The following is a 16,553-nucleotide window of genomic DNA, read 5'->3' as shown; positions in this document are numbered from 1 at the left end:
TAACTATGGGGAGGAAGTGGAAAGGGAGCTGTTGCATTGTGGTAAACTGTGGTCAATGACATGAGACAAAGTATATGTGAATTGATGTGTGGAAAGTGAATTTGCTCTATAAATCTTCACCCAAATCAAAATTAAAAAAAAACAAAAAAACAAAAAAAACCCTCCCCCATAAAAATTTCTAGGCCCAGATAATTTCACTGGTGCACACTACCAAATGTTTAAAGGAAGCAATGACATAATTCTCTGTCTTCCAGAAAATAGCAGTAGTATACCCTCTGGGCTTCAGACAAGCAGACTGCCTCTCACCTCTCCTCTGTGGCCATATTTTGCCACCTGGTACTGTCCAGGCTGGCCACACTCCTCCTTGTGCCCCTTTCCTCCACAAATTGGTGGATGTTGGTTCATTGATGTTCTCTCTTATCCTCAGAGGTTTATAAATTTATTTTTTTCTTATTTTATTTGTATTTCAGGAAGGAAGGGTGGTAAAAATGGTAGACTGTATATATATTTAGTCAAAAGTCTAGCATGTGTGTTACATTTGCTGATATTGATCAGGATACAGTTCTTTAATCAGGACAGCTTCCCCTCAGCTGAGCCCTTGGGCATACCTCTCTCTGACTCTTGGCCTCTTGGCCCCACAGCCCCTTGGCCTCTATTTTGCTCACACAAGTGTTACAAAGCTCTTTTAGCTTCGCTGATAAGTGCCCAAATGCACCCCACTCCACCAAGTAGGCCTGTTGTGTGAAGGTACTCAGCTTTCTTACTCCTTGGCTTGGTGAGCCTAGCTCTATCAGTAAGTGCCCAGAGGCACCCCACTGCAGCAACGAGCCTCCTGCCTGAATGCACTCAGCTTTTTGGCTCCGTGGGCTAGGAAGTCCACTGCATTGTCTTGTGCCATTCCCTTGGTTCTTCTGCCTCTGCTGCCTGTGCTGCTGTTTCTCTGCCACTGCTTCTCACCGTCTCTACTGTAACAACTCTGATTCCTGGATTGAAGAGGTTTAGCACAGGGATCCCAGGTCCAAAAGCTGTGCTCTACTCTTGACTCTTTTCTTTCTTTCTTCAAGATCATTGTATAATTTATTTTATTATTGTGATTTGAGTGAAAGTTTTCAAAGCAAATTTGTCTTCCATTCAACAGTTCATTTGTATTTTGTTTCATGACACTGACTGCAATCCTCATAATGTAACAGGTCTCTTCCCACTTCTTCCCTGTGGTTACCTTTTCCTTATGTCCTTCTTTCCTGTGCATTCCTGTTCTCTGAGCTACCTCTTATACAAATGCTGCCCTTCTGATTTCCCATGGTTGATTCTTCTAAGGAGTGTACCTGCCTGATACAGTTTTTCAGTTTTTCACCTTGTAGGCTCGTCTGTTGTTTGGCTGGATGCCACAGGAGTGAGTTCAATTCTAAGCTCAAAGGATACTAGGGGTCATGTTGTCATTGTTATGTGCCGTGGGGTCAGACCTGACTAATAGCAACCCCTTCTTGGGTTTCCAAGGCAGTATCACTGTGGAAGTAGATTGCCCAACCTTCCTTCAGAGGTGTGGCTGGTGGTTTTAACCTCCAGCCTTCTGGTTAGCAGTCAAGTTTCAGAGATTTTATCAGTCTGTCAGATCAGTCAGCCTGGCCTTTTTTTTTTTTTTTTGGTTTTGTCCACATTTTTATCTCTCAATCCAGGATCTCCTAGTCTGATTTCTTTGTAAGTAGTTGATAGTGGTAGCTAGGCGCCATCTAGTTCTTCTGGTCTCAAGATCATGTAGGCTGAGGTTCCTATGGTCTACTAGTCCCTTAGACTGTTTTCAATCATGTCTTTGATTTTCTTCATTCTTCTTTGCTGCAGAGGAGGAGAGACCAATTGTTTGCATTTTAGATGGCTGCTAGCAAGCTTTTAAGATCTTAGTTGCTACTCACCAAAATAGGATGTAGAACAAAGTTTTTGTGTAGTATGGTATGCTAATTGAGCTTAATGTTGTCCATAACAATGGTCCAGCTGGCTCTTCTTTCTTCATGGTAGTGAGATTCCTTCTTTTCCACCTTGGATGGCTCATTTTAAGCCTCTAAAAGCAAAGCCAAACTCACTGCCTTTGAGTCAATTCTGACTCATAGTGACCCCCATTGGCTGTCCAGTGCTATGAATCTTTACTGCCCAACCTTTTTTCTGAGGAGCAGATAGTGGGTTTGAACCACCAGAGCTTCTTAGTTTAAGCCTAGTGGGATGGCAAAACTGACAGATACCCACGTTAGGGTTCTATATACATTATTTGCATGGTATCACCCCCACGAGGGTACCGTGTATCTTGTGTAGATCATTAATTAGCAAACTATCCAGACTCCTTGGTGGGCCACAAGCACCTCACATTTGTCTTGTAACACCTAGTCATTTGGTGGGAGTTACAAAGACATTGGGAAGAGTAGATGTCTATGGGGGGCACCTACATGGATGTCCCTGGCAAGTGCCCATGGTGGGTGTCCATGCAGATGTCTTTGGGGAGCATCCTTAATGGATTTCCAGGGCAGGCATCTAGGGCATAGATAGCATGGCTGTGTTTCTCTTCCACTCCCTGCACAGGTGCTCATACAGGTTAATTCCATAGTTACCAGGCCAGCCAAGGGCATGGTAGAGGGAGGAGGGTGGGTATATGACATAGCTGAACTGGGGCTGCTTGGAGCCCTATCTTTGTGTATGACTTTGTTGAAAGTGACCAGACGCTGTCTGACAAGGAGGCATGGTGAGCTGGGTACAGGCTGAGCATGGTTTGAGGAGATTAAGGAGTCCTCATGTGGGACTGTGGAGAGGGTGGGAGTGCCATGGCCTGAGGGTACAGATATAGCCTGTGTGTTGTGGTTCTGTCCTGGATGCTGGCTTGGCACACTGGTGAGATACAGAGTGGGCTGTAAACATAGGAGCCCAAGTGTGGGAGGGATCCCAAGCTTGAGATGTAAGCTCGGGATCATCATGTGGGAATATCACCAGGTCACTGGGGAGTGAGGGGAAAGAGCGCTGTGCCAAAGCGTGGATACGGCAGCATGGCCTTGATGAACGTATAACTGTGGACTCTTTTGGGGGATGGGGCCTCAATGAAAGCATCACTCTGGACATAACAATTAGGACGGTTGTTCTGTCTTCACACTATGGGGCCTACTGTCCTGTGGTCTGTCCCATTCTAGCCCCTCCAGATCAAGTCTCTCCCTCCCTGAAAGCAGTGCTACCAGCAGTAACGTTCTCCCCTGAAAGCTGATGGCTGTCGCAGGTGCTGGCATACACTGGATGTGTGGCCATATACAGCTTTCAGAGGAAGTATGTTGAGATGTGTCTCTGCTAACAAGGAGAAACAGCTCGGCAGGATGTTCTCTGTGCTTCCACAGGAGAGCCTGATACATCTGCAAGCACAGCTGGAAGAAAAGCACAGGCGTGAGTTAGAAGTGCTGAAGTCCTCTCTTGAAATTCAACATGAGGAGGAAGTGATGAAAGTCAAGATGGACCTTGCAGACAAGCACCTCGCTGAGACCCAAGTGTGGAAGAGGGAGCAGTGCCTGGAGCTTGACCGGCTCCGGGCTGCACTCTTAGGAGAGCATGTCCAAGGTGTGTCCTCATGACCCCCAGCTTGCCCTGGTCCTCTAGCTCCCTGGCTTCCATTTCTAGCTCCAGGCCTGCAGGGAATGTTTTATGGAGAGGGCTTGGGTCCCTATCATTGATTTAATGTCATTGATTTGATTTAAAGTCACCGAAGGCTACCATTAAAGAGTCCTGGTGGTACAGTGGTTAAGTGCTTGGGTGGTTAACCCAGCAGCCAAAAGGTTGGTAGTTCAAACAACTAGCCACTACCAGAGAGAGAGAGAGAGAGAGACCTGGCAGTCTGCTCCTGTAAAGATTATAGCCTAGAAAAAAACCTATGGGACAGTTCAACTCTGTCCTATAGGGTCCCTATGAGTTGAAATCGACTTACAGCACTCACCAGTAATAACAAGGCTAGCAATGCTGGGGGTCTCAGTGGTGTCCATCCCGCAATGACTGTTCTCCCCACCTCTCTGCAGAGCTCACACGGATGCGTCTCCAGTGTACGCAGGAAATGGCCTCAGAGGTGGAAACAGAGGTGGCGGCGAGGGTCTTGGCCTTGGAAAATGAGTATAAGGTTAAGCTTTCACTTCTTCAAACTGAGCTAAAGGAAGAAATGGAACTCTTAAAAATAGAAAATAGAAATTTAAATGAGAAGTTGCAGCATGAAATCCATTTGAGAGAGGATGTGGTGAAAGTAAGTATGACTCCTCCTGGAGAGATGCTCTTTTCATGTAGGGTCAGGTGAGCCCCACTGTCATTTCCGTTGTGGTTTCGTGACCCTTGGTGAATTTATTGGCTGTATAAAGAGCAGAGCCCTGCGCTGGACCATGCACTAGGCCCTGCTCGCAACAAGGCACATGGAGATGGCAAGTCTTTTCCACATTTGCTCTCACTATCCCGCACACCCCCAGCTGTCATTGTGTACCTGTGTCCAAGTGTCACCATCTGTGTAGAGTGTGTTGTGTGCCATCTCCTGGATATGGTGTGTGATACATTGTGGAGGCTTTATTCTGTTATGTTTCTCCAAAGGGTGCTGATGTTTTGTTTCAGTAAGTAGTTAACTTGGCTGAATACAGACCCACATTCCATCTCAGTAAAATGTTAGTTTAGTTCTTTTGCCTTAGCTGTCCTGCTTTTGGAATCTATATGGATTGTTGGTCAGTCTGAGATTTGGACAGGGTTTATTCACAGAACTCTCTTCTCTTGGTTCTGTCCTTACTGGGTGTCTTAGTTATTTAGTGCTGCTGAAATAGAAATACAAGTGGATGGCTTTAACAAACAGACATTTATTCTCTCACGGTTTAGAGGGCTAGAAGTCTGAAACCAGGGCACTAAATCTAGGGGAAGGCTCTCTCTCTGTTGTTTCTAGGGGAAGGTCCTTGTCTCCTTTTAATATCTGTGGGCCTGGTGTTCCTTCGAGATCTGCATGTATCTTGGTGTCATTCTTCCCCTGGGTCTAGGAGATTCTTAACACAGGTACTCCAAGTCTAAAGGATTCATTCCACTCCTGGGTCTTTTTTTTTTTTTTTCTCATGGTACTGAGGTTCCTTCTCTCTGCTCGCTTTTGTCTTTTTTTTTATTTCTTGTAAGATGAAAAGTGTGACTCAAGCAGGGGTGTGCCTTGAATAAGAGTGTGACTTGAGTACCTGACTAAGGGTAAGACTTGAGTCAAGCACTCTAAGGGTGTGACTCAAGATATAACCCACCCTAACGGTGCTTCATTAACAGAGAGGTTAGGATTTATGATACATATCACAAAAGGAGGAACTCTGGTGGTGTAGTGCCTAAGGCATTTGACTGTTAACCAGAAGGTTGGTGGTTCAAACCCACCAGCCACTCCTCCGAAGGAAGGTTGGGCAATCTACTTACATAGTGATACTATCTCAGAAACCCAAGGAGGGGTCACTATGAGTTGGATCTGACTCAATGGCAATCTTCCTTCCTCTGCCATACACAAAATGGAAGATAATTACATCAGATCACAAAATAGAGGGCAGCCACACATAGTTGGGAATCATGGCTTAGCCAAGTTGACACATATTTTTTGGGGACACAATTCAATCCATGACACTGGGCGCTTCTCACTTCCTGCCTCCTCTGGTTCAAAGAGGTAAGATTGTAGGAATTTTATCTGCATGGCACAGATGGTCTTGCTCTCAGGCTTAAAGACTTTACAGGAGCACATCTCCCAGTAGCATTTGAGTGTTCTTTGAGAGTTTGACATCATCAGCATTCCTTGGGCAGGAAAGAAGACCCCTGAATGTCTGGATTTTCCTGTTACTGATCCTGTTCACAGCAATGAATACCTACAGTCCGTATTGTGTTGGCTTAGCTCATGGGTGTATGTTTTCAGTTAGCTTTTGCCAGTGGATTCCAGGACTGCCAACTCCAGAAATAAAGAAGAGCTGGTTCTAAGTGCGAGGGTGTGGGTTGCATTTCACTTAAGCAAATAGTTTTAAATTTGTTATTTTTTGGTTCCTTCTATGAGCCCTGGTGGTGCTGTGGTTAAGTGCTGAACTGCTAACAAAAAGGTTTGTGGTTTGAACTCACCAGTGGCTCTGTTGGAAAAAGGGCCTGTCAGCTCCCAAAATGTTTATAGCCTAGGAAACCATTGGGGGAGTTTTACTCTGTTATATAAGGTTGGTATGAATTGGAAGTGACTCAGTGGAAGAAAACAACAGATTTCTTCTATTCCTGTCAACAAAAGAAACGTTCCCAGTGCTCTAGCCAACATGATATCTATATGCTGTGGAAGTATCCCTGTCTTCATTGGTGGATTTAAGTCATTGCTGCCAATAACTTTTCCCTTTAATACTCTTAAATATAATTATGTTGTCTGCAGGCAAAAAATAATTTAATTGAAGATCACCAGGAAGAAGTAAGGAAAACTAAGGAGAATATTCAATTGATGAAACAGGAATTCAAAGAAAAAGAAGAAGAGTGGAAAGTTACACAAGAAGACCTAAAGAGAAAAGCTGAAGAGAAATTAACACTTATGCTCCTTGAATTGAGAGAAAAAGCTGAGTCTGAGAAGCAGGCAATAATAGATAAGTTTGAGCTTCGAGAGGCTGAAATGAGGCAGCGTCAGGGTGAGCAGACGTCCCAGATCTTGGAGCTGGCGAGGTCTCTGGCAGAGCAGCAGGACCGCCTACAGCAGCTGGAGCTTGGGGCAGCTGGGGATGAACCTCTGCGGTGCAGCCAGTGTGGTCCTGTGGCTGAGGCCTGTGAGCTCACCATGCTGCGCCTGAAGGAGGACTGTACCCTCCAGCTGATGCTGGCCCAGAATAGGTGGGTGGTAGCTCAGAGCTCTGTGCTTGATGGGAAAAGTGTTCTGGGTCCCCATGTGAGCCTTGGGAAGCCCAGCCAAAGAGGTGAGGTAACCCTTGGGGAAGTCATACTATGAAGGGCTGGGGGGAAGGGAGCAGGGTATAATGCATGGACTCCTAGCTGGTGGGTGTTCCCCCTAAGATCCTAATACGATGAGCTCAGTGCTCGGGAACCAGGAGAGGTTGCAGTGTTTGAATGCTTTCAGGGCTTCTTATCCTTGAAAGTGTTAAGTTCAGGACTCTGTACACCTTTATATCCTTTCTTGTGTTTAAAAATTTTAGAAGAATAGCCTTAAACCTTGTATATTTGCTATCAGAAGGACATGCAGTTTCTCAACATGAGTGTTTTTAAACCTTATGTAATTTTTCTACAATACACCCTTACGTTCCTTAGTATAAAAGGAGTTCTGGTGGCACAGTGCCAAAGGCATTTGACAGCTAACCAGAAGGTTGGCAGTTCAAACCTACCAGCTGCCCTGCAGAAGGAAGATGAGGCAGTCTACTTCTGTAAAGATTTACAGCCTTTGGAGACCCAGTGGGGATCATTGTGAGTCAGAATTGATGTGATAGGAGTAGGTTTTGGTTTCCCTTAATATACATATATACTTCCCTAAATTTGTAAGTAGATTTAGAACATGATCTGCTTCTTCTTTTTTGATGTTGACCATTTAGCATAAACCTCAGCTCTGGGCTGTGATGGCCTGAGGTGTCCTTGGGTCTTGGAGCCATTGAACCTTTTGGTCATCATCTTCTTACATTTTCTATGAGCTCAGCTTCTCTCCCATTATCACCAGTGGTGCTTTTGAGCTTCCACTCTGGGATCAGAGAACTTGAGTCCATGTTTTAGCTCACTGACCCTTAGCTTACTCACTTGTGAACAAGGTACTAGAACCTCAGAGGGTCATGGTCCATGTGAAACACTTTCATTGTATCTACTGGAGAGTTAGCACACTTAAAAAAAAAAAAAACTCATGTATTATTACTCATATGAAAGTTAAAAAGCAAGTCAATAATTATAATGTGTGCCAAGTAGAGAATGGCTGTAAGTCAATGTTTCCAAAGTTCCAGGCTGTTACCCTATCTTTGATGGTATGTCAGGTGCTTTAATTGAAAGGCTGTCTTCCAGTTTGTTCTCTATTTTTGCCACTCAGTGCTTTTAATTCATGAACTTTAAATCACAACACAGACCTTTTCCTCACATCTTTCAAGTAATCTTGTGATCCTTTGGGCTCCCATAAGTAAAGTTGCTGTGCTTTTCTTGGTTAAGTACGGAGATTACTTAGCTTCCTTTCAGTGTAGTGACTGGGTCAGCTGGTTGTGTGGCCCAAGGTAGGAATCTGTCCCATCTGCTTTTTTTTTTTTTTTTTGTAGGAAATGTGTAAGCGGTTTTCCTTGCAGATGCCATTTTCTTCCAGTGGTAGCCCTTCAGTCTATCACCTTGGGATGCCTGTGGCTCTGGCCTTTGACCTCTGAGCTCTCTGGTTTCATGTGATCCTTAATCCTCTCATGTATTTCTGGTGATGAGATCTTGAACAATTTTGTGGCAGAGGGAGAAAGAGTGAAAAAAAATTAACGTCAAGAGTTGATGATTTTAGCATTAGAAGTAATATTTCCTTTTGGAAGTGTGATTGTGTGTTTCAGAGTGAGATTAGGTTTTATGAGACCACGTTTGCTGTCTGTTTTCTTTGGGTATCACCTCAGGTTTCTGGAAGAACGTAAAGAGATAATGGAGAAGTTTGCTACAGAGCATGATGCTGCCCTGCAGGCACTCCGGGAGAAGCATGCTGGTGAGCTCCAGCTTCTCCAAGATAGTCACCGGCAGCACATTGTGTCCCTGACAGCTGAGCTGCAGACTGAGCATCAGGCTGAGATGGGTGCATTGAAGGCTACACTGGAGAGTGAGCAACAGGCACTTGTGCAGACCCGCGTGGCTGAACTGCAGACCAGACATGCCACAGAACTCAGCACCCTAGAGAGGAAACATCTTTTGAACCTGGACTCCGTGAAATCCTGCTACCTGTCTGAGATCCAGACCCTACGAGATGAGCACAGGCAAGCTCTAAAACAGCTGCGAGTGGACCTTGAGGAGCAGCTGCAGAAAAAGGATTCCTTTCACCAAATGGTTCTGACCCAGGAACTAGAGAAACTTAAACTGAAGCATGATGAAGAGCTTCAGGGCACAAAGGACAATCTAAGGATTGAAATGAGCACTAAGAATGTTGAGAACCTCAAAGCCATGGCTGCTGAGCTTCAGCGTGCACATCAGGTGATGCTCTTCACTGGGTGCTTGGCCCCCTGATGCTCCCCTGTACCCCCTAATGCTCATTTCTACTATCAAAGTCTGTGTGTCATGTGTGAATGTGCATCAGTATGTCTGCATGTGTGTCTGCCCCATGTACCTGTGTATGTGTGTGTGTGTGCGTGTGGTAGGCAGGAACCAGGTGAGCATGGGTGTGAAGCAGGTAAGTATGATGAGCATGAACCAGGTCTGCATGAAGATGTGAACCAGGTGAGAGGAATGGGCCACTGAATGATGGATGCTTGGTGTTTGGGGCTAGGAAACGTTTATAAGCATGCTCAGTCATGGGCTAGTGGTAGAATGATGTAGTGATGGTGATACAACTTTAGAAACTGCTATTATTATGAATTAGGACTTTGTTAATGCAAAAAGGCCGTGGAGGCAGTGTTCTCCGACCTCCTCTAACTTCACGAGAGGGAGAAAGCATCAGCATCTACAGCATAAGCCCAGTGCTGATTTCTGTGAGGCAGAGGCCAGACATGCCGCCACCCTCCAAACCTTTATGCCAGTTCTGACACCAGCCATTCCTTTCTATGACACTCTATACTTCTCTGCTGCTGTTGTTGTTGTTATGTGCCATCAAGTCAGCCCTGACTCATAGCGACCCCTCCTTGGGTTTCCGAGGCAGTATCACTACGGAAGTAGGATTGCCCAACCTTCTCTGCCGGATTTGATGATTTGTTGCAGTGGCCTGCTAGAACTCACAATTACGGGGTTTATCAGGGAAGTAACAGGTTACAATTCAAGATCAGAAGCAATCAGGATACAGTGCTTCGATCAAAGAACTGCTTCTCCACTGTGCCTTGCTATTGTTATGCTTTTCTCTGGCTTTGGCCTCTGCCCTGCTCAGTCCAGTGTTACAAAGCTCTCTCTTTTTTTTTTGAAATTCACTTTATTGAAATATAATTTATATACTGTGAAATACACAAAATTAAAGTGACATGGGTCAGTGCATTTTCTTTCTTTTTTATTTTTTTTTGCAGTGTTCCCTCCTCTCCCCTCCCACCTCTGGTAACCAACAAAGAAAGTTTTCTTCCATATATAAACTTTTCCTTGGCTTTTTACAATAATGAACTAATACAGTGTTTGTCCTTCTGTGACTGACTTACTTTACTCAGCATAATGCCCTCCAAGTTCATCCACGTTATGCAGTGTTTTGCAGATTCTACATTATTCTTCAGTGTTGGATCTTATTCCATTTTGTGAATGTACCATAGTTTGGTTAGCCATTCTTCTGTTGATGGTCACCTAGGTTGTTTCCATCTTTTTACTATTGTAAATAGTGCTGCTATGAACATGGATGTGCACATGTCTGTTCTGGTCCTGGCTCTCACTTCTTTAGGATGTATACCTAGTAATGGAATGGCTGGGTCAAATGGTATTTCTTATTCCAACTTTCTAAGGAATCCCATACTGCTTTCCACAGTGGTTGTATCATTTTACAGTCCCACCAGTAGTGTATGAAAGTCTGAGTCTCTCCACATACTTGCCAGCATTTGTTATTTCCTGTCTTGTTGAACTTTGGTATTAGTGCTGGGGCCAGATGGAGTCTCATTGTTGTTTTGATTTGCATTTGTCTAATGGCTAATGGTAGCATAGTGGCTAAGACACTTGCCTGCTAACCAGACGGCTGGCGGTTCAAACCCACCAGCCACTCCTCGGAAGGAAGGTTGGGCAATCCTACTTCCGTAGTGATACTGCCTCGGAAACCCAAGGAGGGGTCGCTATGAGTCGGGGCCGACTCGACGGCACATAACAACAACAACAACAACAATGGCTAATGATCATGAGCATTTCTTCATGTGTTTGTTGACCCGCTGAATATCCTCTTTGGTGAAGTGTCTATTCATGTCTTCTGCTCATTTTTTAATTGGATTATTTGGCTTCTGCTCTGCTCAGTCCAGTGTTACAGAGCTCTTTTAGCTTTGCTGATAGGTGCCCAGAGAGGCACCCTACTCTGATGGCAAGCCTCCTGCTTAAAGGCACTCAGGTTCTTTGCTCTGTGGGCCGGGAAGTCTGCCACTCTGTCTCATGCCATTGTTTTGGTTCTGTTGCTTCTCCTGCTGCCATCTCAGAGCAGGGATCTCTGGTTCAAGGTTGTACTCCACTCCCGGCTTTTCTCTCCTGATGGTAGTGATGTCCGCCCCTTTTTGTCCTCTGGGTTGGTTTATTTTAAGCCTAGAAGGATGGCAAAACTGACCAATCCCTATATTAGGGTTTCATGCACCTTATTTCCATAGTTCTATCCAACAAGGGTGCCGTGTACCTTATTTACATTATTAGCAAGCTGTCCAATACCCTTGGTGGGCCACAAGCACCTCACATTTGCCTAGTCCCACCTAGTCATCTGGTGGGAGTCACAAGGACTATAGCTAGGAGAGCCATATTAAATATTCAGTATATCACAATCAAAAATTACTTTTTAATTTGTGGTATCTACTTCTTAATCCTCAGGCTTGGATCACCAACATTACTGGGTGGGAATTGAATTTGCTTCTCCTTCTGCACAATTTACAAATGTTTTGTGAGTGATGTACCTGGTGGATTTTTGTCCTTTGCTGGTTATGGTTAGTGACGTGAGTCAGCTCTACATGTCACTTGGTGCTTGCCTCCATTCATTCCTGTTTAAGAATATAAGAAAAAGGCAACCTTGTTTTAGTAGGTATGATGGCTTCATTTTACACTTTGACTTTGCCTGTTTTATATAATTTTCTAATCTGTGTCTTCTGATGTTGAAATCTTGGAGGAAATGCCTAGAAAACAGAATGTTCAGGCTCTTCCCTTCCCTGATAGAAACCTAGGGCAGGGGAGATGATCATCCATTGTGAAGTTTATGTTGTGTTTTATGTTCACCAAGGCCATCAAGACAAATACTGGTGGTAGAGTCACAGTGTCTTGTCTCTCCTTGTGTTGCTCATCTTGGACTAAAAGTAGAGAAATCCCTTCTGATGCTGAGAGGAGGCACCAGCCAGCCCTGGCTTCTGGAGCCACAGGGCTTATATGTTTGCTTCCTATGATTGACTTCATTTCTTTTTATTCATATTAATCTTATTCCTATAGAGAGTAAAACTTGTTCTCAACCTGCAGCTTCAAATTAGATTTGCTTTGTATAATTTAAAGTAAATGAACCAAGAGACTATTCAGAAGGGAGAAACACGTGCACATGAAACTATGTATTTTAACCCATGCTGCCGTTGTGTGCCATCTAATTGATTCTGATTTGTAGTGACCTCCTAGAGTAGACCTGCCCCATAGGGTTTCCAAAGCTGTAATCTTTTTGGGAACAGTTTGCCAGTCTTTTCTCTTACACTGCTGCCAGGACTCCATTTTAAGTCATAGTTAATTATAGTATTGTCAGAACTTGATACTAGGAAGTGTGTGGAATGTTTATTACCCTGTAGATGTGGTGGTGAGGAGTGTGTGGTGGGGTGAATGTGTGAGGAGTGTGTGTAGTGAACCACAATGCGAGTGGCAGATGTGCGAGCAGTGTGTGTGGTAAACTGAGTGTGAGTTGCAGATGTGGTTACCCCGTGGATGCTGTCTCGTAGGAGGAGCTGGCTGCAGCTCTGCATGCTCAGCGGCGCCTGCTGGAGGAAGAGAAGAGCTCATATTCCTTGGAACAGCAGCACCAGATGGCCCTGCAGGAGCTTAAAGACGTGAATGTGGCTGGGGCCCAGAAGTCACAGGAGGAGGCTGTGCAGGTGAGTGGTGTGGTTCAATTCTGATGCACAGTGTCCTCTGGTGGAGCCTGCAGGCAGGCAGCATCCCAGTTGCTGCTGGCTGTGGTTCTTCCTGTGGTGGCCCTCAGGCTTCTCCCTGCTGTGCTTCTCTTGAAGAACTGGGGTGTGCAGACCTACTGGCTCATTGGTTGAAGATCGAGGCATAGTTCAGAAGAGGAGCCCTCTAAGGCCCCTCTCCCCATCTAATGGCTGTGCTGGCCATGAAGTTCTGTGTTCTTCCTCAAGCCGCAGTCTCACATGGCTCTGCCTCGGCTCTTGCCCCGCCCTCCACTAGTCCCTTGTTCCTGTAAGAGGTTCTTCCTGTGCAGCTTGGCTGCTCTGATTGGGCTTAGGGATAGAGATGGAGGAGGAGCACCCTGCCCTTGTGAAGAGGGCTGTGTGGAGGGCACAGGAGCAGGTGCGCTTCTGTTGGGAAGCAGGCTTGGGCTGAGCGTGTGGCTTTAGACCCCTTACACCTGAGCCCCAGAACTCACAGTACAGTCATTAGCAGTGACATGTAGAGGAATGTGCCTACCCTATGAGGAGGGGTAATTGGGCTACTACACAGGGCTCTCTGAACACCCCACTGTGTGTCACCTCCACCCTTGGGACCCCTGCCAATGGTGAGCAGGTGGGATTTGGTAGGAGGAAAACCCTGGTAGGTTAGCAGTCCCACCTAGTAGTCATGGATGTGCTCCCAGCACTTCCTAGGACTGTGTGTTCCCCATTCTATTGTCTCCCTTCCTTGGATTTGCTGACTTCCCACCATATACTTGAGGGCATTCCAGTTTTTTTTTTTCTCCCCCAGTTCTGGTATCTGTGATAGAATTCGGCTATGGGCTTTTGAAACTGTGGTTAAGTTCTTTGGTGTCAAATTTTTCTTGTATGTGGACTGTTATCTGAATGCTCCAGAGGAATAAATGCTTCTTAGTGATACAGCTTGCTCAGGGGGCACAAACCTTCCGTTGCATGTTATCCTTTCAGTTTGCTGCTGAAAATGGGAATGCTATAGCTGATGCAATTTTTGGAGTCTCAGGGAAAGACCCCAACCCACCAAAGCAGGGTCCTTGTCTTCTACCGACCAAGAAATGACCAGAAGAGACCGGAGAGAATTTTGTGACAGCAAAGATTTATTACAGGAAGACAATCTGGCCAGAGGAGATGGGGTTAGTGTTGCCTGGAGCCCTCTCCATCTCCTCTGGCTATATTATCTTCCTATAATAAATCTTTGCTTGCATGAAATTACCTTTGTCTACCTGGTCATTCTTGGTCAGTGGAAGAAAAGGACCCTTCTTTGGTGGGTCAGGGTCTCTCCCTGAGACCCCAAGAACTGCGTCAGAGCCTCCTCATGGGACCTGTGTTGTGTAGCTGGGTTTCACAGGGAAAAACCTGTTGAGTGGAGGGAGGCAGCATCGGCTGCTCCTGCCTCTGATACAACTTCTTGTGGGAAATTTGAACATACACAGAAATAGAATCATTCAATAACTCTTACCACCCCCTACCCAGGTCTGGGGTGCACACCAGTCTGAGTTCATCCAGGTCTTCCTTCCCCTCAAATTATTTTGAAGTACATCCCAGACAGCTTATGTCTTCATCTATAAGTATTTCAGTGTTTATCTTTCCAAGATAAGGTCTCATTTTCCCCAGTACAAGAGAACAATGCAATTATAACCTAAAAAATGAGCAGTGATTTCTAATTCCATCAAATACTTAGTCCTTGCTCAAGTCTCTTTCTGGTTGTGGTTGTTCATATCAGGCTCCACCCGAGGCTGTGGGCCTTATTTGTGTGGGATCTTCTGTGATGTTGTTCACATCCATCCTCCAGGACATCAGGTTTGACCAGGTCAGGTTCTAGGTCTTCAAGAATGCCTCTTAGGTGGGGGTGTACTCTTCCCTTAGATGCCAAGCCCCTCAGGCTTATCCTACAGACAGACATTACATAAAAACATGGACTGGGTGTTTCCCAAGAGGTCAGAGTTAGTGTCTCCAAAATAGCAGGGGACATACCGTGCCTTCTCTGTGGCTGAGACTTATCTGGGCCGCAAATACCCTGCACCTGTTTGAAAGGCAGTGCCATTTGTCCAGAGGGTTATTAATATGCACAGTGAGAGGTCAAATCACTTTCCAGTATACTGACCTTTGAAATTTGGTTGTGAGAAAAGTTCTCTGAAAGCATAAACATGATTACTTCTTGATTTAAGTGTGTCTTATAAAGAGATCTCTCTCTTCTGTGTTGGTGGCTCTGAGCAGAGTTCTGGTATGCAGATGCAAACTGTGGGTGGTGTGATCATTGCTGATTACTCAGGGAATCTTCATCTTTTGTTGTTTAAAAAACAAATCACTGACAGAATAATTTTTGAAAATATTAAGAGAACCTGTAGTCAGTTCAGATAAAGTTTAGGTGTCTTTAAATCATTATCAGTTGAATATATTTTGTTTCTCACGTTGGTATATTTTTTATGCAATGCTACTTATTTTTTGTCTTCTCTAGACATACTTATTAACTGTTTTAATGATTAGAATATGAGACATTTATCCTGTAGTTCTGTGAATTCTTTGAAAAACTGGAAAATAACTATTTAGAAATATCTTTCCTTAACATTGACCTCACCGTTTGGAACTTGGCAAATTAACTTGGTTTTCCTTGAGACTGGAAATAGAAGGGCTTTTTGGGAAAGTAGACCATGCAGGAGGGAGGGACAGGCTGCCTGGCAAAGCCTTTGAGTGGCAGAGCCAGGTGGCGGGATGACTCTGGCCTCTGTCAGGTGATTACGAGTCTGCTTACCATGTGCAGGGGTGTCACTGATGTTCACTATGCCCGTCATGCCACCCAGAGAATCTTTTCAAGATCCTGGTCCAGTACAGGGATGCTGGGCAGGACAGTCCTATAGTACTTATGTGCTTTCATGGTGTAAATTTAGAGCCATTTGCACCAGCTGCAAGTACACACATGATAAGGCTTTATGTCTGCGTCTTTCCAAAAGAGTGCTGTGGTGGGTGTAGGGTATTGGAATACTCAATACAAATGGATGGGATTAAATCTGTTTCAGGAAAGAACTTTTGTAAAAATGATCTGTATTGGCTTCAGCAATGATCTGTAGAACAGAAAAATATAATTTTAGTGTTGTGCCATTTGAGCCCTGTTATCTCATGATAAAGATGTAAATTCAGAACCTATGTGATACTTTCAGCAGAGGAAGTTTCTTATGAATGGACTTCTCTATGTGTTTTATTGCACTGAAATCATAAAAAAGAAAAGTGATCTCCAGTATCAGAAAATATCCATATACCTAGTGAAACTGTTGCCACAGATTTACTTTAGAGAATAAGGTCAGAGCTCTATGTTGACTTTCTTCCTTCCCTATGAAGCAGGAGAGGGCGGGATGAGGCATTGCCTCTGGAGTCAGGAGGAGACTGAGCTGCTGACTTGCCTGTTGGAAGTCTTACTGTTGCAGCATATTACATAGCTCAAGGTGTTGGAATTAAGAATGATCTTTTTTTTTTTTTTTTTAAATTGTGATTTGGGTGAAAGCTTACAGAGCAAACTCATTTTCTTTCTTTCTTTTTCTTTTTTTTTTTTAATTGTGATTTGGGTGAAGATTTACAGAGCAAATTCACTTTCCATACTGCAGTTCACATATACTTTGTCTC

The 16,553-nt window shown here is 44.6% G+C and overlaps 1 protein-coding gene across 1 annotated transcript in view; it reads left to right on the top strand.

Annotated features, from left to right (window-relative positions):
- PCNT (pericentrin) overlaps positions 1–16,553 on the top strand; it is a 248,093-nt gene that overhangs the window by 33,593 nt on the left and 197,947 nt on the right. The window contains 4 exon segments of the mRNA XM_007948706.1: positions 3,366–3,470; positions 3,974–4,252; positions 6,401–6,846; positions 8,586–9,150. Of these exon segments, the coding sequence (XP_007946897.1) occupies positions 3,366–3,470; positions 3,974–4,252; positions 6,401–6,846; positions 8,586–9,150 (1,395 nt within the window).

The sequence above is a fragment of the Orycteropus afer genome, unplaced genomic scaffold, assembly GCF_000298275.1.
Source record: "Orycteropus afer afer isolate SDZICR_OR568_19922 unplaced genomic scaffold, OryAfe1.0 scaffold00219, whole genome shotgun sequence".
NCBI classification, from domain to species: Eukaryota; Metazoa; Chordata; class Mammalia; order Tubulidentata; family Orycteropodidae; genus Orycteropus; species Orycteropus afer.
Note: the sequence above shows the minus strand (reverse complement) of the source record. Positions and strands in the feature narration are given on the sequence as shown.